Source organism: Micromys minutus (assembly GCF_963924665.1).
Source record: "Micromys minutus genome assembly, chromosome: 9".
NCBI classification, from domain to species: domain Eukaryota; kingdom Metazoa; phylum Chordata; class Mammalia; order Rodentia; family Muridae; genus Micromys; species Micromys minutus.
The window spans coordinates 40511531-40537066 of record NC_137978.1 but is presented as its reverse complement, the minus strand read 5'-3'; the positions used below and the strand labels follow the sequence as shown (position 1 = coordinate 40537066).

At 50.9% G+C, this 25536-nt stretch overlaps 1 protein-coding gene across 1 annotated transcript in view; it reads right to left on the bottom strand.

Annotated features, from left to right (window-relative positions):
- Positions 1-6824: 6824 nt before the first annotated feature.
- GRIK3 (glutamate ionotropic receptor kainate type subunit 3) overlaps positions 6825-25536 on the bottom strand; it is a gene marked incomplete at both ends in the record, with an annotated part of 203019 nt that continues 184307 nt past the window's right edge. The window contains 5 exons of the mRNA XM_080921590.1: positions 6825-7019; positions 9521-9771; positions 10151-10373; positions 20481-20698; positions 23032-23150. Of these exons, the coding sequence (XP_080777716.1) occupies positions 6825-7019; positions 9521-9771; positions 10151-10373; positions 20481-20698; positions 23032-23150 (1006 nt within the window). The remainder of the gene's footprint in view (positions 7020-9520; positions 9772-10150; positions 10374-20480; positions 20699-23031; positions 23151-25536) is intronic.

Sequence of the window (25536 nt, the reverse complement as noted above, 5' to 3'; positions counted from 1 at the left end):
GCCATAACATTAGGAAGGTTGAAGACTACTGCTCTAAGTAAATTTGTCTGTGAGTCTGAATGGCCAAGGGGTACAGAGGCCCCCTTCCCACCCCCATCTGGAATGTTGCTCTCATGAGAACTTTAGAGTGTTGGCAACATCCACCTCTGGCTTCCTGGACAATGAGATACAATTATGACAGGGATTGTGGTGGGTAGCAGTGTTTCAATCTAGACTTCTAGACTTGCAATTCCTGTGTCTCTCCATCCACGCTCCTGTGCCAAGTTTAGGGGAAGGAGGTGGCTCTCTTACAGGAGAAGTTCCGTATTGTCTCAGGAACCATTCCTCAGCGGCCCAGTTTGGCTTGGCTTTCTCATTTTTTCCACTGACAGTCAACTCTTCCTGTTTAAAATAATCCCCCTGAACTCGGACATCAAATTTCTATCTCCAAAGAGTAACCCACGGGGCCTTTTCCCTCCCAGCCGAGAATAGCTTAGGTGAGATGCTGTTAACCTCATCAGCTATGACCAAAGGGACAGGATCACCTAGGGTCATAGCAGCTTAGAACCTGTGACGGTGGTATGCTGCAGAGGCACATTGTCCAAGGGAAGAGAGGACTGAGATCAGCCAATCTCGAGGAGACACTGTCACCCTGATGTCTGAAATGGAATCAGGAGCCTAAAGTAGCTACCTGATCAGCACAGGCTGTCCCACCCTGGAGACTGTCATTCCTGGAAGGAACATGGCCAACATGGATTGCCTGTGACCTCTGCTTCTGAAGGGAGATGAGGGACAGAAAGCAAACCTCAAAAAAGAACCTGTTTTCTAAAAACATTTATTTAAAATTTAAAACCATATTACTTCATACAGCAAACTGTGCACTTTGATATATCACAGTGTCTTAAAAAGGAAAATAATCAGATTTGTTTGGAAATTTATGTACATCAGCTTAGAATGATTGGCAAGTAACACAGTTACTATGAAACCCAAATTGTTACAAAATGTTTACAAAAAACTATATTCATAGAAATTCTGCATGTCCACAAAGGGCACCCCCTGAATGGCCCAGAGACCAGTGTGTGGGAACCTTGTTGAGTGGGAGTTGGGGGAGGGGCATCCAGGCACTCTGATCTGGGTAGTTGGACAGGCCAGGGTTCTTGGGAGTCCCATGGTACTGTCTGGGGGCTCAGCCCAAGAGCTGGGAGCTGAGGACCCCACCACGGAGGCCCAGTCAGAAAATCAGCCCAGGCAGGGATAAACTGGGGTTTCAGAGCACAGTGGCGTGAGGGCTCTTGGAGCCTCTGGTCTCTGTGTAGCCAGGACAGGACCCTCATCAGCGGCAGCTGGAGAATTAGATGCGCTTGGCCATGGCTGCAGGAGCAGGCCTGGCTTTTAAGTGCAGATGGCCTGAGGGCTGGGGTTGAAGCAAAGGGCAGGCTGCAGACCACACAAAAGCAAAGCCCAGGTCTCCTCTCCCAGCCACTCTAGAGATGCTTGGACCCAGGAAGGGGCCGAAGGCCTCAATTACTGGCAACAGACAGATCCAGGTGTGGCAGGGACAGAGGTCTGCGACCTACCTGACAGGGGCTCTCCACCAGCTGCCCTGTTGGGAGAGAAGCAACAACAAAGACTGGCAGACAGTAAGGGGCAGTGCAAGGCCAGGCGCTGCCATCTTGAATCTCTCTGGTTCCTTAATAGCTCCCTCCTGCCTTGTACCTGTCTCAGAATGAACTGGGGCAGACTCTTGGCTAGCATCTGAATCTATTGCTCTTCCTATTTCTGGGAGGCCTCAGAGTTTTGGTCTATAAAAGTAAACCGGACAGCTATGTGGCGATCTGGGAGCCTCTATTCTAGAAAGAAGGTGAGGGGAGAAGAACAAGATTCATAACTGGGTTGTCAGGATTCTGAATGAGCATGTCGGCAGGGCCCTCGGGCCTTTCCTTTCAGAAGAGACACACTCTAGCCATTAGCTGTGGGCACCTTGCGTATGTGAGGCCTTTGCCACCTGGGATTCCCTGACATCGGGCAATTTCAGATGCAGCTTGATATCTTTCCAGGACACTCTGGAGGAGGGAGAAGGTCTGGCCTGGGAATCTGCCTCCATTTTCCTCCATCTTCTCTCTAGCACTAGATACTGGGACTAAATCATGATATTGGCTCAGGGATCAAGGCCTAGCATGGCCATGTTTCCCAGATATGCCAACTGTCCTGCCTTAGACAAACTCCCAGGTGGAAACTTTCACCCACGGCTGTATCTTCCCTGGTTTTCTGCCTTCTTTGACATGGTTGGACATCCTGAAGCTGGCAAGGACAGGCTTGTTCCAGAGGGCTGTGTAAACCTGACCTTTCTGCTGCAGCCTCTGTCTCTCACTGGGTCCCCACCCATACTGACTGGGTTCTGTACATTTTGTGTGCAGACGTGCAGGGAAGGGTTGTATACACAGGGGTTGTGGGTCATATATACACTGTGCATATATATAAGCATATATATATTTTACATTCATACATATAGTGTACAGAACATTAGCCTTCTATCTAAAACAATTCTGTGACTTTACGTATACCTCAGCTCTAAAATTTCAACTCCAGAACATGGAGACAAGAGGGCAAGGCCTCTTCCATTGTGGCAAGTGATTAGGCCTATTCCAGATGTGCACCCTGCCCCAACAACCTGGGGCATTCAGATATATCTTACTCAGAGTTACACAGGACTAGACCCAATTCTCTAATCTGTCCACTGGACTGGGTGGGTCCCGGATATTAACTCCATACAGTTGTCCATGACATGAAGGCCCTTCCAGGTGCGCATCCATGCAGGGCAGTTCCAGAGGTGGACCATGGAGTTTGCCACGTTCAGATGCTGGTGCCTACAGTAGGGGATGGCTTTGGGGTGTGTGTGTGTGTGTGTGTGTATGTGTGTAGCATGGCCTCATGCAGCACGAAGCAATAACAGCTGCGCCCCACCGTCAGCCCTCCCTGGACCAGAAAGGAAGGTAGGTAGGAAGGAACAGATGGTTTTTGGTGAACGTGGGCCTGGTCTGACTTTGGCTCTTTTTTGGAGATATTGAATCTGTCAGCCCCCCCCTCCCCATTGCATGCTACGAGGGCGAGGCCCAGGATGTGCTCTTCCAGTTGTGACAGTACAGGCTAAGGTGGGGCAGTCTGTGACCTCAGGGATTCTAAGTCCAACTCACTGGCCAACACCTCATTTTTTCTCTTGCAAGACACCTACCTAGGGAAGCTACCTGAACCCCCACAGACTGCTCAAATTTCATCATCTGTCTATAGCACAGAAACCAGATGCAGGCCAAAGAAGAGGCAGAAGAAGGCTCATTGTCCAACAGCCCCCAGGACCTGGACAGGGTGGGTGCTGCCCCTCCACAGGGATAGTATTATGTAGGTGGAGCTCAAACCCAGACATAGTGGTATGAGGTGTTCTTCTATTCGGGGCTGGCCCAGAGGATCAGATAGAGCCAGCCAGCCAGGCGCCTGCTCAGGTATGCCCCATCTGCTCCATCCAAACCAACCTTTGTTATTTCCCATTGTTCTTGAGAGCATCTGTGTGCTCCAACCTCAGCTCTGTGCACCCCTTAGGGGGTTGGGACAGGTTTCCACTTGAATGATCTGCCTCCCTCTTGACTAACTTCCCTACCCTGGCAGAGAAACAGCTCAGCTGGGTAGGGTGGTCTCCAGGATGCTTGGCACTGGGCTGGTCTCTAGGACAAACAAAGGACTCCAGCCAGAGGGGCAAGCATTAGCCACACCTCTGGATAGAAGGCTCAGGTGGGAGGAGAGACCCAGCAGCACACCACCCCTCTTCCCGGAATAAGTCTATAAAACATCCCCCTGACTGCCGTCACCCAACCCTCAATACCTCTATAAACATCTTTCCCACCGACCATGCCCCGCCCCTTCTCCCATCACAGCCTACATATGTGCATAGCCTCAGAAGAACATGACACAACTGCAGTGTCATGCACAAAAGCACATGTGTGATATGAACACGATCTGGGTGTGTGTTATAAAACGGTATTGGACAACAGAAGACAGTGGTTAAGGACTACAGTGGATGAGAACTGAGCAGACATCAGAATCCTGTCAGCAGGGGTGATTTACAAAAGAAAAGAAGGGAGGAAGGAAGAAGAATGTTTTTCCTCTCAACAGGACACTCTATGAACAGCAAAGAAGGCATCACCCCAGGAGGTGAGCCCCAGAAGGTGTCTCCCTGTGCGTTTTCCCAAGTGGAGCCTCAGGAAAGCTGTAGCAGACATGCAAACAGACCCTGGTACCCTGCCTCACGGATCGCTCTTCTGCCTCAACTCAGGATGTGAATTGGAATTTAGGTACATGTCTGCATGAATATGGGTATGAGTACACACACACACACACACACACACACACACACACACACACTTAGGCACGCTCCAGTTTTTCGACTCCTCCTGTACAGCACCACTGCAGAGGGTACAGCAGTCTGGTCTGCCCTCCCGTACGGTCTTCAGGGCACACAAGCCTGCACAGGAGTGTGCATGCACAGGTACTCACATGCATGCACACCTCTGATGACATGGCTTCTCCTTTTACAAGTATTTGGCTATACTGTAGGCTATGTCCTGGCCCCTATCCTCTACCATTCAGTAGACAGGTGCTCACACACACATATACACACTCACACACACACTCACATGTATACTCTCACACTCACACATTTATTCACGCCTGTATCTCTCATACACTCACCAGAGCCACATGGCTTCTCCTGCTTTTACATAGATGAGACTCTGTTGCCAATCCTGATTGAGTTCTTTCTTCCCTATTTCTCTCTCTCTCCCTCTCTCTGTGTGTGTGTGTCACTGTCTCTCTCTGTCTCTTTGTCTCTGTCTCTCTCTCTCTCTCTCTCTCTCTCCTCTCTCACACACACACACACACACACACACACACACACACACAAAACCAGGTCCTAAAGAAGGTTCCTAGTATTGCCTGCTATGGGTTACGTTACATACCCATATCTGTCCTTTATCATCAGCTCCTGAAACTCACAGAGTCAAACACAGACATGTGCGCGCTCCTCTCTCCTGCCAGCATGGCTTTTCCTATCATTGTGCGCACTGGGCTGGGCTGCGAGTCTCCTCTTTCCTCCCTCCCCCAGTGCAGCCAATCAGAGCTCCTGAGAACCAGCATGGTGGGAAAGATTGAATGTGCCCATCATGTGGGCCCCCTGTTTGGCTGAAGGGGCTCCTTCACCTCTGCTGAGAAGACTTGGGATCTAGATGTAGTTCACCCAAGCCTGGAGCCCCTGGCAGCACCAGAAAAGTGAGGGGGTGTGGATGATTGGTGTCCCCAGTTCTCAACCCATATTGCCCACCCTGGTCCCTGATCAGAGACCAGCATCCACTCCTAGCAGTGGGGGCCTCAATGGCCCTGTCATGCTTTCTGTAAGGACACTTTTTTCCTAACCCCTCATATCTGAATCTTTCCTATACCTACAGTATACATACCATACAGTTTCAAGCCTCCAAAGATGGAACCACAGGTTATCTGCTCACCCCTTTGGCTGTCCCTTCCCCTGGCTTCTCCTCTGTGGTCTCCCTTAAATTTCCCAAGACCATAGCTGCTCCAGAAAAGAGATCAGGGCCAGGATGGCCTTGTGTCTCTATGTTGGGTCTTTGGTTAATCTTCCAGGAGGCAGCTACTCCTTCCCTACCCTGGGGCCTCTGGAGGTCTCATATCCTGACCCTGAAAGCTTTCTTTCTTTAGAGGGCTCATTAAGTTGGCCCAGAAAGTTTTTTGGGTCTCCTCTGGCTTCTCCCACCTACCCCAAAGTTAGTCTGTGCAGGGGGGACAGCCATTCCTCTTTGAGGAGCTGGAACTTGACTCTCACTTCAGTTGAGGTTGCTCTTCTCTTTTCAGGATTACAGAGGGAGGCCAAGTTCAAATGGCTGGGGACAGGACATCACCAGTGAGTAGATGGTAGAAAGCCCAGGGTCCCGACTGCTGGCTTGTTTGCCAGCAAAGTTGGTCTAGTGGTTCAAGGGCCTCTGGGATTTTCATGGAGTTCATATTTCTTCTGCTGGCCTTCCAATGTCAACTGAGTCTTTGGACATTTCTTGTGAGGGAGGGCATCTTCTTTGCAATGTGCAGACGTGGAGAAGAATTTGCTGTGACTACGACCTCGTTCACATTCCTGGGGACCCTCTAAATGCTTGTGGCTTGGGACATTGACCCAAAGCATCTGAGATCGCAGTCTCTTGTCTGTGGCTGTCTTCCCTTCTCCCATACCAAACCCCTCCTTTCCACACCTTTTTTCATGTTGCCAAGGGGCTGCTGTTGGTGAAGCCATGTTGAGAAGAGCAGACCCAGGTGAATAGCCCTTAAGGGCTGAAGCTTTGCTTCTGTCCAGGCATGGATGGCTGCCTTTGGGCTCCCACCAACAGCCTCGTGGGAGTCTCTGGTCTCTCTGCTCTTGTGGCTGCATGCCTGAAGGCCTGGACTCAAGGGGAAGGAGGGAAGTGTGAGAGCCATCTCCTGGGTTCCGAGGCCTCTGCAGAGCCCTGGCAGAAATACCTGGCTATGGAGAGATGGTCGGTGGGTGGAGCCTGAGAGGCATGTGCTTCCGCTGGCCTTCACAGCTTCAGAAAGCCATAGAAAAGACAAGAGGAGATGAAGCCCGAGAAGCAGGCTGAGGGCCAATGGGTTTCCCGGTAGGTAAGAGCTGATGGGTCACAGCTGGATGCAGGCAGCAGCTCCATCCCCAAGGCCAGCATGAGATGAGGATGTCCTTTCGGGTCTCCTTTGCCTTCCTCTGAATGGACCGGGCCTGAAGTCCCCCGCTGGACCCATGTCTAAGGAAAGACAGGGGCCAGGGAGGTGCTGCAGCTCATGCTGTCCTTGCCTGGAAGCCTTCGGTCGTTAAAGGTGTGCATGTTGATAACCGCATCCGTCTTGACCATCATAGGAGGCTGTGGCTTGTGCTTGAGACGCCGTTGGCAGGTGAGGGAGAAGCGGATCTCGTCGGCCACTGTGCTGCAGAAAGAGCGCTGGGGAGGGACAAGAGGCACAGTGAGACAGATCCTCCCCTCCTCCTGACACTAAACACCACCTGTGCCTTTTTACACCTACATTCCAACAAAAGATGACTGGGAAGTCCTCTGTAGACTAAGGGGAGAGGGGCAGATGGTATCATCTTTCTGTTTCACAGAGAAGCCCACAGCAGCCTAAATGACATGCACCCAGAGTCTGAGGGACACTTCTGAGCCTGCTGGGGGTGGGGGTCCGCTAGACTTTAAGGTTTCCCCCCCTGAATCCAACCTCTCCTACACTAGTCTGACCTGGAATTAGGGCTGCAGAAACCCTTGACACGCACATGGGGGACCCATTCTGGTGGGTTTTCCAACTACTGCCTCCTGCTCAGGGGTCCAGCCCATGTCTAAGGTGGGGACCCGGTGAATAGGTCTATTCAAGGGCCTTCTAAACATTGCTCCTGAAGCTAGCAGGGGGGCAGCAGGAGTGTGGCATCCCCACAGGGGTTTCACGGCAGTAGCTCCTAAGACCAACTACTGGTGTTGGCCCTGGACTGAGATGGTGCGCAGTGGGGCAGGCTGAGGGCCCAACTCAGACAGGAAGGCTGTGGAACATCATCAGAATATGTAGGCTACGGTCCAGGGGAACAGAGGCCTCTTGTTAGTGGAGACAAGCTCCCTCCCCTTTCCTGCTCTACGTAGAGCACTGCTCTCTTCGGCTTCTCCTTCAGCATCTTGTAAGTGTTTCCTACATATAAGGCTGCGTGCTGGGCATTAGGCACAGAGTGGTGGCGAAGCAGGTGAGGACTGAGCTGTGGTCCAGCAATGGGAAGGGAACAGACAACAAACATGGGAATAAGCAAGTCCTCCAGCCAGTCATGACTATTATGAAGAGGCTAAAGCCATGGGGCTGGTTAAGAGCACTGACTGCTCTTTCAAAGGACCCGGGTCCAATTTCCAGCATCCACATGGCAGCTCACAACTGTCTGTAATTCCAGTTCTAGGGAACCCGACACCCTCACACAGACACAAATGCAGACAAAACACCAATGAACATGAAATAAAATTTAAAAAAGAGGCCAAAGCCATGATGCGGAAGATATGAGTGTGCGGGGTAGGGACTAGGAAAGGCTATTTAATGAGGTGATATGAGTTAAATCAGCGTGCCAGATGCAGCTAAGAATACGGTATAGTTCAAGCTCAGGTAGGTGAACCAACATGTGCAAAGGTCCTGAGGCAGAAATGTGCTGGGAGTGTCATGGACTCAAAAGGAGTCATGGAAGAAAGTGAAGGAGGGGGATGGGAAAGAGCCTGTAATTTAGAATTCAGTCTTAACAGGGGATTCTAAAGACTATCCTTTTTCAATGTATCATGGCTTTTAACTGTTCCCCATGAGACATTCAGGCATTTATCCAGTCTTGTATGTCACGGTTCATACATAGACAAACATCCTTGTGAATAAAACAATCCATATCCTTGACCACTTCAGACAACAACTAGTCAAAGGCTCAGTTTCCCCCAGGGCGGCCTTCTGGGATTACACCTTTTCAGGCAGTGGCTAACTCACACAGCCAGAGAGCTATCTCTCCCTTTCTCTTGGTTGACTCAGCCTTGCTGGTTGTTAAACAACTCTAGTTCATTCTGATGGATCTATCAGGTGCTGATTGTAATGAGCTCTCTGCATGTGACCCAGCAGCAGGCTCCTACCAGCCCACACTGGGCTGGGGTGCTTTTGAACTTCCTGCAGGGAGAGGCGATTCCCTAGCCCAAAGGCTCTTGGCTCAGGTGCACGCTTAAATCACCCTGTGGGCCTTCTGCAAACTCTAGAGTTAGGCTCTACCATGGGCCAATTAAAACAGAGTCTCTGGGAGTGAGGCCAGGGTATTAGTACTTAAAACTCTCTCTCCATGCTTCTAATTTGCCACGGGACCCGGGGCTCCTGCCCCGACCGACCACGCTTGAATTAATCAGGCCTGGGAAGGCTAGCTTTACTGTTTGCACGCTCGGGCCATCCCTCAGAACTTTGCTTTTTAAAACTTTTCATTATGGAAATTTCCCAATATATGCAAAAGCAGACTGTGCAATATAATGAACTTCTGTGCCTCCGTCACCCGGCTTCGACAATTACCCTGGGGGTTTGAGAAGGGAGCTGACGTGGTTTGAATTAAGTTTGAGACGGGGTACTGGCTGCTATGGTGCTCAGAGGTGGTGATGGATCACTGTGGTGGGCAGGAGGCATCGGAGGCTGGGAAGTCAGCGGGGGGTGGGGGGTTGGGGGGTGGGGAGCAGCATTGACTGCACACTGGCCTGGGATGGAGTAGAGCAGGGGGTGATGGGAAAACTTATGCTGTCAGGACAGAGGAGAGGATCCTGGCTGGATCCTGGTGGACCGGATGCAGGGTGGGGGACAGGATGGTGAGATGAGACAGTTGGAGTGCATGCCCTCGGGAGGACGAAACCAGCTTAGTCTTGTCCTTGCCTTCCTTCCCTGTCCAACGCAGCCTCCTCCAGGGCCTCACCTGCTCCCGCTCCGCCGTCTTGCGGAGTTTGTAGATAAACTCGCCCACTGCCACCAACACGGACAGGACTAAGCCGGCAGCCAGGACGATGAAGATGCCGCCGATCTTCTGGATGCCCAGTGCGCTGGCCTCCTTGTTCTCCTCCTCGGGGCACCCGCTGCCCCGCCACCACTTCTCCTTCATGATGTGCAGCTTGTCTTCCTCCTGCAGCTGCAGAATGGCGATGGTGATTTTGTCCCGGTAGGGCGAGCCTGTGGGGGGAGGGGCTGTCAGTGGGGACGGCTTGCCAGAGCTGCCTCTGCCAGCTTAAACCAGGGATTCTTGTCAATACGGTCCCCCTGTCCAAGTGCAGGTAAAGTATCCTGGTGGGGAGGCCTTACTCACTGGCTGTAGAGCCTGTGGCCCTGGGAGGGGTGTATCAACAGGGAGAAAGGCAAGGGGAGGCTGTCTCTGTCCACCTCGGGGTCAGGGTTGTGTCTCCATCCCTCTGCTCCTGGCTGAGGAAACCTTACTTTCCCAAGTTCAGTGAAATAATTCTGGGGACTGTGTGCTTGTAAGAGGAGGGCGGAGGAGCTCAAGATTCCGTGTCTACACCGCACCCCTCTCCCCGTGCGTGCCCCACTCGCTCACCCATGGGGGTGCCGATGCCGTAGCCCTTGGAGTCGATGAGGCCACCGATCTGGGTGAGGTTGCAGTTCCTTTGCGTGATGTACTCTATGGTCGTGGATTCCATGAGCAGAGCATAGTCGGCTGTGAGTGTCCGCTGAATGCCCTCCTCGTTGTTCTTCACCAGAGCAGAGGGCTTGCTGCTCATGAAGGCCCACATCTTCTCAAAGGTGGAGATCTTGGACTTCTGGGTGGCAGGGAATGGGAATATTGAAACCAAAGTAATGGAGCCCCTCCCCCGACACTCCACTCCCTTTGGTCACTCAGCGTGGTTCCTACCATCCAACTCCCGGTGTACTCTGTAGAGTAGGGGAGCACCGCCATTGCATGCACGGTATAGAAACTGAGGCCATAGAGGTGAGCTGCTGCCGGGCACAGTTAGTTGCAAGGTGCTAAAGCCGAGGTTCAGACTCTGGCCTGCTTCTTGGTAACCCTGGATTTTTGCCATAGCACAAACTGTCTTTGGAACTAATTAATTAAACTTTGAGTCAGGTTTGAGGCTAGCCCAGGCTGGCCTCAAACTCCTTAGGTAGCTGAGGCTGGCCCCAAACTCCTTAGGCAGCTGAGGCTAGCCCAGGCTGGCCTCAAACTCTCTAGGTAGCTGAGGCTAGCCCAGGCTGGCCTCAAGCTCCTTAAGTAGCTGAAGATGACTTTTAAACTTTTGATCCCCATGCCTCTGCTGTCCAAGTGCTGGGATTAGAGGTGTGTGCCACCACATCTGGTTTATGTGGGGCTGGGGATTGAACAGGGATTCATGTATACGAGGTAGATGCTCTGCCAACCTAGCTACAGTTTCCCTTCTCAGACTGACTTCTTCAAAATAAGTTTTCTCCAGCATCTGTTAGGGAATTAACAAGCAGAGATCTTGTTCTAAGAGCCTTATCTGTATGAACTCATCGATCCCTCGCCGAAATCACAGGAAGTACGTGTTATTAGCCCCATTTTGCAGATGGGGAAGCTGAATCACTGTTAAATAATTCACCCAAGACTATCCAGAGATGAAATGGCAGAGCAGTGTTTCAAATCCAGACCCCTCTGGAGACAATCCATGTGCCTACCCGTACCACTGCATAGTACCCCAGTAACCACTAGGGGGCGCAAATGAAGGCAAAGCTCAGTGGACGCTGACTCCCCACTTCAGGCAATGCTGGCCTTTCCCTTTCTGCAGTCTGTGTCAGAAGACTTAAGCACGGTTCTGGTCCGTCCTCGGTACTGAGAGCGGTGCAGTGCGAACTGCTAGCAGAGAAAAAGGCGGGGCTCCTGGGAGTTGTGACCTGCAGGTCCCTGTGCTGGCTTCATGCCTGAGACCATGGGCAGGGTGGCAGCCTGGTGGGTGGACTCCTGTGTCTGTCCTGGGAAGATTCAGGGAGGTCCTTGGGACAAGGCGAGAGGAGAGAGGGCTGGGCATAAGTGTCCCCTGCTGTCTGGCTGTGCTAGGTGTGCATGAATCTTCCTGGGAACTTGATACATACCAGCTGCTTGGTCCCAACAGAGACCAGCCTTGCCTTAGTCCCAGGGGAAGAGGCGGCTCTGAGAGCCCCATTGTATCGGCTGTTTCCAAGTCTGGCTGTGGCTTTCTGTGATGTCAGCCTGTCTGATTGGCACCCAGCCCAGCTCTCGTACACGTGACAAGATGGGTGCCCTCCCACAGGCTGGTACAGGCCTGGGGGAAGGGCAGGGAATCAGGCCATGGCTGCCAGAAGTGGGCAGGGAGCCCGAGAGGAATGTGTAGTTTCTTCTTTCTGGGTGCTTCTGGGGATCTGGAAAGTAAGGGCCCTCTGAACCTGGGGTTGAAGTCCACAGTACACCCCAGGGAAGGAGGCCACAGAGCAGGAATCACTGAGCAGTACGGAGTGTGGAATCTTCCACAGAGCTGTCCCTCCCTGCCTGCAAACTCACGTGCCTCAAAGCCAGTGCACAAAAGGTTCTCATGCACCGGATCTCTAGGCCTCCTCCAACCTTTCTTCTCTGCAGCCATTCCTGCTCCCGGCTCTGCCACCCCCACAGCCACCTGCCTTCTGCCCAACTTTGCAGCCAGACACCTTCTGGTCTTCTTTCCACCTCGGTTCCTCCCCGAGTGCTCCCCAGCTCCTCCCTGAGTGCTCCCCTGCTAACACCTCTCCCCTCAGATGATTCTCATCTCTGGCTTTTCTGATGCCCCAGATGTTTCTCATTTTCCAGATGATTTCTGATGTGTAGCTTCACTGTGCCAGCTTCTTTGGCCCCTCTTCCTGCCTGGCACAGTCATTCCTCAGCACTGCCCAGTTTCGAATGACTCCTGTCTCCCAGAAGTCACACCCTTGTCCAGTCTCCTCCTCCTGAGCATGGGCTGGACCTTTCGGCCTGCTTTTGGATCACTCTCTGGTAGGGATGGGATGGCACTTCTGAGTGACAAGACTTTGTCTTCATCTCCCTTTGCATTCCTCAGCCCTTCTCCCAGGTGAGAAGAGATCCCCTTGCAAGCGACAGAGGACAGCATCTCATCGACCCTCAGTACACAGTTCTCTTGTTCAACGACCTGAGGGGAACTGAGCGTGTGCTCATACCATGGGCTTAGAGGCCAGGCCTCGAGTGACTGCAGCCTTGGCTAATGGCTGGATCACAGCGTGTGAGGAGCTTCGGACCAGAGGGATCTCAAAACTCCACTGGATTCCTGACCACCAAGCTGCCAAGTGACAGATGTTTTAAGATGTGAAGTTTGGGGTAATTTGGTAAGCAGTACATAACTAGTATTTTCTCACACGAATGTTCTCAAGAGTCGTACTGTTCCTGATAGAGCTGTGTGTGCAGATAACCACACACCTCAGCTATTCCTGGAATCAGATCATCTAAGTCCAACCATCTCCACTTGGCCAGACTCACTGCTGCTCAGACCTGTGAGAGCATTCTGGCTGTTCTGACCTAACTGCTTTTCTCCTCTCAAAGGCTCTGGCCCCTCAGTTGCCTCCTGTTCCTGCCTCCTGCTCCCCAAGTTGTTTTCTACAGAGGTGGGAACCAGGGTTGGATGAAGCATCAAGACTGTCTTTTACCTCCTAAGGCTTCTGTTAGTTCCTCCACTGTTAATCCATGCATGCACACATGCATCCAGTAATCTCATGCTCCCACCATGCCTGCCTGTAGCAGTCAATCCGTTGCTCTATACACCCCACTATTCCATGCATACACGTATCCATCCCTTTGTTCTTCTCATGAACCACCTGCTCATTTTCCCTCCCCCACACTGGCTACATACTAGATAGTGAGCTCCGACTCCTCATCTAACTTGTCACCTCTATTGGCCTGTTCTTTTTACACACGTCTATCTACCCATCCTCTTCCTCGGCTAACCACCAGCTGCCCATCCCCTCATTCCCCCTCACACCCAGCAGATCCACTTACTGCCCCACGAAACTAGTCATCTATAGCTTCTTAGTCTTGTGAGCCTGAGTCTGAGAGTGTAGTCAGAACACTGTCTGTCTCAACCCCACCCTCTACTCCCCCTTTCCTCCTCTCCACAGCCCCAGGATGCCAACAGACATGCTTCTTTAGATTGTAGTCTGAGGCAGGGAGTTCAGTTGAGACGTACTGAGGCAGATGAGCTTCGAGGAAGATATGAGCCAATAAAGGAGCAAGAAAGGACGGGGGAGAGCGTGGGTCAGTTAAGATAGGAGATGCCAAGGAAGAAGCCTGCTGTGACATGCATTTCAAGAATTCTACCCTCCAGTTCCAGGGCTCCGAACTCATAGTCTTTTGGTTGTTTGGTTTTGCTCTTGGCTTCTTGTCACAGGAGTTCTAAAACCTGCTTTCCTTGGATTCCCTTTGTCATTGTTGACCCACACCTTGGGCCCCATTGTCAAATATACCTGCTCACAGTCTCATGGAACAGTTCAGTGATTCTGGAGCACAACCCTGACCCCCCTGACATGTCCACCATAGAAAGAAGCAAAGCTTTCCCTCACCTCCGTGGGCCCCTCACCACTGCGATCACCTCCTTGGGGAGTGGAGTCCCACATACGACAGCTCCAGAGTTATCTGTCTGTCCTGGCTCTGGTAGGAGCCTTAATAAGGATTAGTGCAGAGCCAGTCACCTAAATCAATTAATGAAATCGTTTGGAGCAGCCAACACAGGGCGATCTGCCAGGGTGAAGATGCTTTTTTTTTTTTTTTTTTTTTTTTAAATCAGGAAAAATTGGCAAGAAAGGGAGTTCCAGGCTCACGACTCTCCCATTTCAGTCTCCTCAAAGAAGTGAATTGATTTTCCCCAACCGAAGACACTTAATCTTGAGAATTTAACATTTCTGTACAAGAGAATGTATATGGGGCTATATATGCATGTATAAACACGTTATCTATCAGCTTTGAACGCAACTAAATCTCAGGGAATGTGTGTAGAGAGGCAGCTGTAGTGTGACTCCATGCGAGACTTCAGGTATTTTCCATTCTGAAGAAGAGATCTTCCCCTAGATCGATTTGCTTGCCTGTCCCAGGATGGTGAGTCTTTGGCCCCATAGACTCATGTCCTGGAGCAGTTAATCACTTCTGGTTTATTCCCATGGGCACTAGGAGGCCTCTCTAAGTGTCCTGCCTCAGCTATTACAGTCCCAAGAAGGGGCTGTAGCTTTTCCTTCAGTGGAGACCTACAGATGAGTTTGGGGTTGGGGAATCACATAGGGGTCACCTCTACTGCATGGACCACAGTGTCACACTAGCTTGTCTTCAAATGCCAGCCCTCTGTGTTAACCAGATCTCTGAGCCTCACCTTCCATGTCTGTAAAATGGGGCCTCTAAGGATGCTATTGCACCTGGCTATCATCAACCTCAGCAAAGGAAGGGCTGTAACGAACAGAAAGGTCTGACCTTAAGGCTCTCTACGTGGCTGACATTATCATTCCTTAAGGCCCCTCAATTCTCCTTAAAGCCTAGTGTTCCCACTTAGAAAGAGGAAGTAGTCTTCATAGTGCAGAACAGTTATGGAAAATAAATGACAAAAAACGTAAGAGGAGGGGCCTGAGGGAGGTGGCTCAGTTGGTAAGGGGCTTGCCTTATAAGCAATAAGCACAAGGGCCTGAGTTCGATGCCCAGAGCCCACACTAAAAAAAAAAAAAAAAAAAAAAAAAAAAAAAAAAAAAAAAATCAGGTATGGTGGCACATGACTAATATAATCCAGCGCTAGGAAATCAAATAAGTGGGTCCCTGGGGCTCACTGGTCCCAGCCTAGCCTATTTGGTAAGTTCCAGGATAGAAAGAAATCCTATCTCCAAATAAGGTGGATGGAGCCTTAGGAAGAATGCCTGTGGTATGCCTGCACACACATGCACATAACATTCATGCACTTGAACACACATAGGCACACACACATGCACACATTGATAGGGACCTCAAATGTGGACATAGCCAGCCCTAGTATTGGAGATGGCCTGAGTCTGGGTGGGACTGGAAGCCAGAGCCAGCCACTGCCTCCGTGTTCCAGGAGCGGCTCTGCCGGAGTGCCAGCTTGGAGATGCCAGATCGCTCACATTTTCAAGAAACTGGAGTTGTGAATATTTCGAAATGTAAAAGTCTCTAGATTTCAAAATGCTGACAACCTGCTTAATTTTTTCTTTCTGCATCCAAGCAAGCAAAGGATGGCCCTGGAATCATGTCTATGGGGTGGATGGGCCTGAGCCACGAGTTGCATTAGTAAATAGTAGGCTATTTATTTGATGTCATGAGATGTCTCCCACAGAACAGAAAGCCCTCTAAGCTGCATCTAGGAATCCTCTTGTTAATTATCTTAGGAACTCTGTGGAGTTGAGGACATCATTATACCCAGTTCACAGAAGGTAAAACTGAGGTCTGGGGCAGTCTTCTGAAGCTTAGGAATTTTCAGGGACTTTTCCTGCTATCCTTGAACCTTGGCTGTACCTGCTACTTTCCTTTCGAAATCTTCTTCTAGAATCCCGACTTTTGTTTTGGAGTCAGGGTCTCACAATGTAGCCCTCACTGGCCTGGAACTCTGTGAAGACCAGGCTTGCCCAGAACGCCTAGAGATTCACTTGCCTCTGCCTCCCCAGTGAAACAGTCCTTCTAAGAGCTGTCTCCCTGTTTCCTCAGTTCTTCCTGTGTGTACGGTCATGATAAGGGGCACAAAGCCTACCACAAAGCTCAGTGGGTCCAGTCCAGAGACCCTGGAGAAAGGAGACTTTCTGGGTATTCCTTGGAGCCCGCTGGCTCCTCCAGTGAGTGGTCAGGGGTAGGGCTCAGTATCTACTTTGTCTAGGTGAGCAACTTGGGGCCTGGAACAGTGAAACATCTTGCTTAGAGAGACCCATCACAGACACCACCCAGGACACATCCTGGTGGGTCTGATTCTGAAGCATGGTGCTCGACTGCACCAGGCTGGGCCGTCCTGGCTGCTTCCTGGCTTTTCCCACCCTGCTTCGGCTGCAAAACTAGGTCTAGGGCTGTGAAGAGAAGGAGGGCAGCAGGAGAGAGGGGGCTGGAGATACTGGGAGCTGAGGAGTGGGTAGCCTCCTGAGTCCTGCATCTTGGGGGAAACATCCACTGTTCAGCTGGCACCTGGGGTAGGCAGGGCATCCCCTCCAAGCCCCTTCCAGGTAAGATGTTGCAGTAAGGGGGAGGGCTCAGCCATGTGCAGGGCCGGGAGCCTGGCTTCTGAGGCTCCAGACTCCCATGTTTTTCCCCAGCAGCCCTGCTGTGCAGGGCGCCCAGCTCCACCACTCAAAGAGGCCACAATCCCTGCAGAATCTCTTCCAACATTCTCTCCCTTCAAAGGCGCCCGCTTCCCTGCCGGGAGCTCACCTCCCCCACAGCTTCCTTTACATTTTTGCCTACATATTTTTACAGCCAAACAGTGCTTTCAAAGGCCTCCTTTTTCATCTCCTAATTAATTTTTATCTTCCAAGACGGAAGGGAGGACGGCGCAGGAGACGCTGTTTGTGATGTCTGTTGCTCTCTGACAAGCCTCCCAGCAGACCAAGGGGCAGAGTCTAGACACCCAGCTTCCTGCAAGCGGCTGGCTGAGCCCAAGGGGACTAGGTCCCTGATGCCCTGCTTCGTGTGTTCCCTTGATTATAGTCTACTCTTTTCCATGGAATCTTTGTTTACTTATTTCCTTGAGGGTGTGTCTACATGCCCGTGTGTACGGGTGAGCATGCATGCATATGTGCATGCTTGTGAAAGGTAGAGATATATCTGGTATACTTCCTCATTTGTTTTTATTTATTGAGACAGGTTCTCTCATTGAACACAAAGCTTTACTGATTCACCTAGAAATTCTGGCCAGAGAGGTACAGGGGCCCTCCTCAATCTGCCCCTACACCCAGTGCTTGGTAACAGGTGGGTGCCAACATGCCTGACTTTCACATAGATGTTGGGGATATGAACTCAAGTCTTCACATTTACACGGCAAGATCTTAACTGGCTAAGCCATCTGTCCTTAGTTCTACATATGTGTAGCGCATAACCAGGAATGTGCTAGCCACACAGAACTAAATGACCTCGTTTTAAACTTGGGGTACGCGGGGAGCACTGCCTGCTTGTTGTTTATGCTTACCACTGCCTCCTGCGCTGGCTCCTCATGCCTTTATCCCCTTTCAATCCCATCCCCTCCACAGCACCAGACACTCCACTTTATTAATCCTCCGAGCGACCAGTGTGCCAAGACCGTGCTGGGTTCGTCCCCAGGAAAGACTGCTAAGGACTATGGGGGGGATCCCGAGAGAAGCTGATAGGAAGGCTTCCTCACAGTCAGGTATACTTCAGATCCTAGCTCTGCTGTGTTGTTGGGTGAGTAGTCAGTTAGCCCCTTGGAGCGAGCCTGGCTTCCACTGTGTGTAAGATAAGGTGATAATACTGATATATCTTCTAGGATTGTTAGGAGGATGGCAGAGAAACGGGTGAAGCATGGGACAATGTGGCTGACTGCAGAGAAGTATTAATGGGTCAGGAGAGAATGGTAGTGGGGTTGGTCCCACCTGGGGTTACTCTGTTGCTGTTTCTGACTAATGGGCCCTTGAGCCCCATAGTCCTGGCTGGGTAGCAGATTCTGTGTCCCTCCTCTGCCCTCCTCACTGCAGGGGGGGAGGGTGACTGTGCAGTGGCTGCTGGGTGCTGAGCACTGAGGCTCAGTGGGGAGCTGGGACTGGGCTGTGAGAAGGCAGTCTGAGCATCTCTGCATGGAGGAAGGCGGGGCCTCCAATCAGCCGAGATGAGCCTGCACCGGGCTTATTTATGCCTCTTTCCTTTGATCGGGAGCCCTGCTTAGAGACTGGCTCATGCCTAATGCATGAGAAGCTCCAGTAGTCAAAGGGCTGGGCTGTGGCCCGAGGATAGGGAGTGAGCAAGCACGTACGTGCCTATGTGCGTGCAAGTGCACACACACACACACACACACACACACACACACACACACACAGAGAGAGAGAGAGAGAGAGAGAGAGAGAGATATGCAAACATTCCCGTCCAAGCACAGATCTACATATTAATATGTACATATAGGCAGACTCTCATGCATGTCACCTGTGCAGGGGCAAAAATGCTCATTAACATGCACCATCTATACGCAGTCATACATGTGTGTACATACTGTCAGACTTACTCACACTCATGAGATTCCAACAAGTGCCTAATGTACCTTTGGCAATGCCCTATTTCCCCTTGATCTTGATCCCAGTGCACACTGTGCCCTCCCCAGCAGAGGGTGGGATCAGCTTCCACTGGTAGCTGAGTACGAGGGAAAGCCCCTCTTTCCCCTTTTCTTCCAGCCTCAGGAGAGACACAGGGAGCTAGCAGCAAGTGCTGGAGCACGAGCACCCATGGGATAAAGGCATTTTCCACTCTAATTTCTTCCTTTATTTCCTCAGGCCCCGTTGGGGTTCTGTCCATTTCTTGAAGTTTCCGAAAAGGCAAGGGCTCAGGGGTGAAGAACCAGAGCCCAGAGTAAAGAGAAACATTCAGGCTTCCAGACTGGCAGAGGGCAGCTGATTAATAAGCCAATGGATCCACCCGCACAGTTCCCGAAGCCTGATGCTTCCAAGGGGTAATTAGAGGTCCGCCTCTCAAAGCATCCCCAGCTGAAGCCCAGCAGCATCTGGGAACTTGTTAGAATTTTCCCTCCCTTCCTCCCTCCCTCTCTTTCTCTCTTTCTCCCTCCCTCTTCCTCATTCCCTCTCTCTCTCTAATTCTTCTCCCTCTCTTTTCTCTCCCCGTCTCTTCTTTCTCTCTCTCCCTCCTCCTCCTCCCTTTTCTCTTTCTCATTTTCCCTCTTCTCTCTCTCTCCCTCTCCTCTCTCTCATGTAGCTCAGGTTGGCCATGTAGCTGAGGATGACCCTGAGCTTTGGATCCTCCTGCTTCCACCCCTGACTGCGCAGATTCCAGGTGAGCACCACTATATAGTTTTTATTGTGCTGGGACTGAGCCCAGAGCATTGTGCCTGATAACCAAACACTCTACCAAATTAGCTATATTCTCAGCTCAGAAAACTCCTGAGTCAGATGTGTATGCACGTATGTTTGGGTGTGCACAGGATGGGGATGAGGGGTGGGGACATGGCATCCTTTCTGATGACAGAGACCCCATAGCATGCAGACGCAATCCAAGTCCCAACACCACTGGCTTAGCACCTATGTTTTATAGAGAAGCAGATGAGGATGAGGTCCAGATTCTCCAGATGTGAATCCTCAGACAAGCCACTGATTTCAGTTTCCACACGTGGATTGGAGATCACAGTGCTAATCTCACAAGGTTTGAGGAGGTTCACAGAGGCCAAGCAAAGAGCAGTCTGGCCCACTGTGAGTGCTGAGGGATACAGCTAGTGAGGAGCAACAAAGTCCTGGCTCCTGTGAAAGCAGTCACATGGGCAGGCAACAGGGACTTTCTGTGAAGACACTGGTATTCTAAGAGAAGGGGATGTGCCTTCTACTCTTGGAAATGGGCAGCTCACCCATCCCAGGTCAGCCTCTTAGAGATGGATGGACTAAGACCCCCAAGCCAAGAGCAGGATACCAAAGGTCCCAGGGCTGTCTGGGACTAGGCCATTTTTCTCTTTTTGCCTTGTTCACACTTTTTTGTCTATCTTCCTCCCATGGCTTGCCTCGGCAACTTTCAGAACTTGAGACCCTTCTATATAGCACATCCTTACAGCAACTTAAAGTTAAGGGGCTTCACCAGGGAGAGGCTGAGTCTTGTGGTTGGAATACAGGTCCTCTGGATTCTGAGTAGAGAGGGAGGGAGGAAGGCAGAGCTCCTGTTTTCTACTCAGACAAGAGCCCAGGAAAGCGAGCTCTGGGTGCCATGAGGAAAAAGAGACGCTCACCTTGAAGAAGGTCATGGTGGCCCCATCCTTGACAGCACCGTACTCTATTTTGGTCTGCTTGGCCAAGTCATCAGCAGAGTCAATGGGCGACTCCATGCGTTCCACGGTCAGGAAGGCAGCCAGGTTGGCCGTGTAGGAGGAGATGATAATGAGGGTGAAGAACCACCAGATGCCGCCAATGATTCGGGTAGACAGAGCTTTGGGCATCAGCTCAGATCCTGGGAGAATGGGGGAGACACCTTACAATGTGTAGGCCAGGGGTGCCCCCAAACCCTGGGTCATGACATTACTGAATACCCTCACAGGTGTGGAGACCATTTCCCCAGGCTAGTGGATCAGCCCAGTAGTCCCTCAGTATCACTAGAAACTTGACTGAAATGCAAATTCTTGGATCCACCTCAAGACCAAATGAGTCAGTAACTGAAGAGAGGGGAAGGGAGGAATGAGCACTGTTTACTCAGCTTTTCACGTGAGTCTGATCCAGGCTGGCATTTGATAATGTATATTCACACACATAAACACACATGCGTGCACACGTGCTCACACACACACACACACACACACACACACACACACACACACACACGCTTGCACACATGCATTTACATGAGCGTGCGCATGTGTGCATGAGAGTGATTTCACAGGTTCTTCAGCCTCTCTGATGCCTGTCTGTGGACCACGGTATAGGAGTCAGAACCTGTGGGTTCTGGCAGAAAAATCCTGTTCCCAGTTCTCTGGGTGATCTGAGGCAAAGGATGAAGAATTGTCCTTCCTCCGTCCCAGCCTCCCAAAAATACTGCGATACCGCAACGATATGATTTGAAGAGAGACGCATCAGAAATACGAGCAGTATACAAATATGAGATTGCCGTGAGGCACTTGGCAGGAGAAGAAAAATCAACATTTTTTGGAAGCTCTTTGCTGAAATATATCACTCTTCCTCCCCGACCTTGGGTGCAGAGCACAATTTAGATGGAACCTTCTAACTGAAGTAATTAACTAGCTGGCTTTCAAGAGATTTAAATAGTGAGTGACTCCTGAACTTTCCGGAATATTTGGACTGGCAATCTGAAAGCACCTGCTTTGATATGGATGATTTTTTTTCCTCTCTCTCTCAAAGAAGTCACTCATGGGAGAGTTTTTTCAAATACCTAGGTTTTTTTTCCCCTCCTAATCAAAACCATGCGGGAAATGCATCGGGGGCCCGGACTTTGAGGAGCAGCAGGCAGCATTAGGGGACTTATTACAGCAGTGAAGGGGCTTCCGGGTCTTTCTCAACTGTCACCGAACAAAGATGATGGGCAAAGAAGCAAGGTGAGCCTTCAGGATGCTCGTTAATTGCGGGGACAGATGGACTTGCTTCCCATGAAAGCCGCCTGTCACTTTCCAGCTGCTGGAGCCCATTGGTCAGGGGTGGAACCGGTCTGGGTCTGTTTCTTCTCTGCCCTGCTCATAGCTCCACAGTGCTTGCAGCCCAGTGGACAAGTGTGTGATGGGCACCAAGAAGAATGCTTTCCCTCACTCCGTCCCATCCTTCCTCCCACCCTCTGTACCTCTCTTCCCTCATTTATTTAGCACCTACATTTTGCCACCTGAAGAGCAAGGTTCCTGCTGGGTCTTTCGCTGGGGGTGGGCAGGGGGAAGGTAGGGTGTGGGGTGATGTGGGGTGGGGAAAGGGTGAAGCCTCATGTGAAGGACAAGGCCCTTGCCCTTAGAGTAGTTCCTTTGCTTCCTGTCAAGTCGTCAGGCTTGGGAGCAAGTGCCTTTACCCACCGAGTCATCTTGGTGCACTTCTCCCCCAAACCCCCACTCCTCCCCACTCCCCTTCCTGGAGACAAGGCCTTGCTCTGTAGCCTAGGCTTACTCATCTTGAACTCACATTTATCCCACAGTCCCAGTCACCCAAATGCTGGAATTGCAGCTACAAGCTACCACGCTTGGCCGCTTTCTAGACATTTAAACATCTTCAGACATTCCTGAAAGGCGGAACCCATTCTCAGGGCCAGTCAGCTTAGGGCCCTCTGTCTAAGCTGGAAGACAATCTTCCTCCAGGAATACTGTCTCTGATGTACACAGTCCCAACCTCAGTCAACCTTGCCTAGCAATGACTAACAATGTCTTGGAGGTTTCTTAGTCTCCTCAGTCACGTGGCCTCGCAGCACTGTTACACAGAGCCTCCTGCCCAGCCTCTCTGCCTCTATGGTAACAATCCCAATTTGGCTTTGTTCAACTTGATTCTGCCAAGGAGACCAGTCAGCCCAGCAGGCAGCATAGTCTCATTTATCCCAACGACAGTGGAAGGGACCAGGAATGGATCTATCTCACATGACGCAGGTCAGGGTGGCTGATGGTTTCAGATCACGAGCTGGCTCTGCCTAGAGCCATGGAGCAGGCTGTGAGGGCAAAACCCAGGGGATCAGCTGCGTTTCCAGCCTTCTGGATAGCTTACTAAGGTCTGAAGCTGCTTCCTGAAGGCAGCTGGCTCTGGTCAGGCCGAAGGACCCGCTAAGGAGAAAAGTTACCTTCCCTGGGTGAGAGGGCAGACACCTACCTTGTTGCATCAGGGAGCCCATTCCAAACCAGAAGCTGTTGAGCAGCGTGAAGTTATTCTCCACCACCTCAGAGCCGGGGTTGCAGGGGTGAGCATCATACCACTCGTAAGGGCTGAATCTGCAAGGCAAAGGGGGGCAGTAAGGACAAATGGCAGGAGACGACCACTTAGCAGCTCATACCAGTTGGAGCAGCAACCATTCCTGACCCCTTTGCTTATTGTCTGGCTGGAGTGATAGGCAAAGGCCGGCGGGGACCAGGTTTTCTCTGTCCTCTACTTTACCGCCAGTGCCCTTTTCTGGTTATAAAGTAATTCCAAATCACCTCTTCAAATTAAAAGCGTGTGTGCCCTTCTACCTTGGGAGGCTGCAAGTCATTATCGGTCTAGGAAAAGCCGCTCATACAGGAGCATAAAGGGAAGTCCTCAAGGATGTTTATCAAAGTGTTGTTTGCAATAGGAAAAAAAAAAACCTGAAAATAACCTAAATGTCCTTCAGTGGAGGGATGATTAAATAAATCGTGCCAGAACCACACCAAAATATCACACAGCTGTTAAAGAGAACAGCTTCTAGACATCCCCAGACAGGGAGCCATTTCCAACACAGCCAATGAAAAGAAAGCGATCGAAAATAGAAAACAATACAATTGCGTTTCTATAGGTAATACATAGCCATCCAGCTCTGTGGGTTAATGTGTATGTGGATGGATACTCAGGGGTCTGGAAGTTCCCATCCATAGTCCATATATATTGGCATGTGCCTGGTGGGGGTTGGGGGGGAGGTACGAAGGACAAAAGGAGTTTCAGCCAAATCTGTTACTTTATTTGTGTGACATGAGTCTTTTTGGAAATGAGAAAGTGCATTTGAATTTCTTGTATAATAAAAAAATGAAAGAAAAAGATATTTATTATAAAATATTCAAATAGTATACAAGAAGACGGCGAGGAAGCATAAGTGCCCCAGAATCCTACCCCACAGAGAGAACAATGTAGAATTTAATTTTAGATTCTTGTGTCTGAGTGTATGAACATATGCCTGACAGGAAAAGGTTGCTTAAAGCTGCTACCCCACACCACCCCTTCTAAGGAAGAGGACTCCCAACCGAGGGAGGGAAGCCTGGTTGACGGACTGGAGTTTTGCTTACAAATGAGCCAGTTTGGAGCAGCAAGAGAGATACAAAGAGATAGAGAGGCTGAGAAGTCACTGGGTCCGGGCAGCTGTGTATGCGCTGGGGGCTGAGACAGGGCAGGAGGCAGGGGGCAGGGGGCAGGGGGCAAAGACAGTCAGAAAAGTCTAGGGGATTTTGTTCTTAGTAACTTGTATTAGGCCTTTCCCAGCCCCCTTCTCAAGCAGCGACATTGCCACCCTCTGCTTCCAGAGCTCAGGTGAGGACAGTTCCACTTTCAGGAAGCAGATGCCCCATCGGACAGGACTTTTCCAGATGAGGCGTCAAAGTGAGTTGAGGATTGTCAAAGGGAAAGATCTGGAATTGGTTAGAGACTCTTAAATCTCCAAGAAAGAGGCTGAGGTTTAGGGGGGCAGGGCTCAGACACAGGTGGAGGGGATGTACAGGAAAACCTTTGGAGAGCCAGGCACCCAGAAGGGATGCTGTGTGCAGTTCTGTGGCAGGGCCTGAGGCATTTGGAGGGCAGGGGTCAGTGGGTGTTTGTGTTCTAGGTAGAAGAGTCCTTGCTGCAGACCCATAGGACACCCCCCACCCCCATTTAGGGGCACTGGGTATACACTGTGTTTCCACTGAGTCTACACAGATGAGAACCTGGTTCAGGTTCATGTTGGCTCCATACTGAAAAAGCAATGGATTCAGCAGGCAGAAGGAGGCCATGGGCCACTGTAGGCACATGGAGGGAGGAATGGACTACCTAAGGAGGTATGGCCCTGGGAAACCCACCTTGGGGCTGAAGGAGAAATTTTAAAAGAGTTAAGGCAGCACTCATAAAATCCATGAGACCTCTGCCTCCAGCTTCCAGGTAGAAACAAAGTTCATGGTTCAGGGAGACCTAGGACTGGTCTGACAGTGGGCCAAAGGCCCCAGGCTGCAATGGTTTTCACTGGGGACCAAGGGACCTGGCTCCTCCTGGCCGGAGGGTTAGGGCCAGAAAAGAGATAAGAAGATGAGACCTGAGCAGAGCTCAGGGGTCAGCTATCTGTTCGTCCTTCTGTCCGTCTGTCTACCTATCTGTCTGTCGGTTTATCTATCCATCTAATTAAAATTTGTATTACATTTATTAGTTTATCATATGTGTGGGCATGTGTGCCATGGCAGGAATATAGGGATCAGAAGATAATTTGCAAGAGTCAGTTCTCTCTTACCCTGTGAGACCCTGGGATACAATTCAGGTCTTCAGGTTTAGTGTCAAGTTCATCTTTACTGGCTGAGCCATCTCCTTGGCCTACTTTTAGTATAACACACCCACACTCATACCCACACATGCACACACACACATGGACACACACACACACACACACACACACACACACACACACAC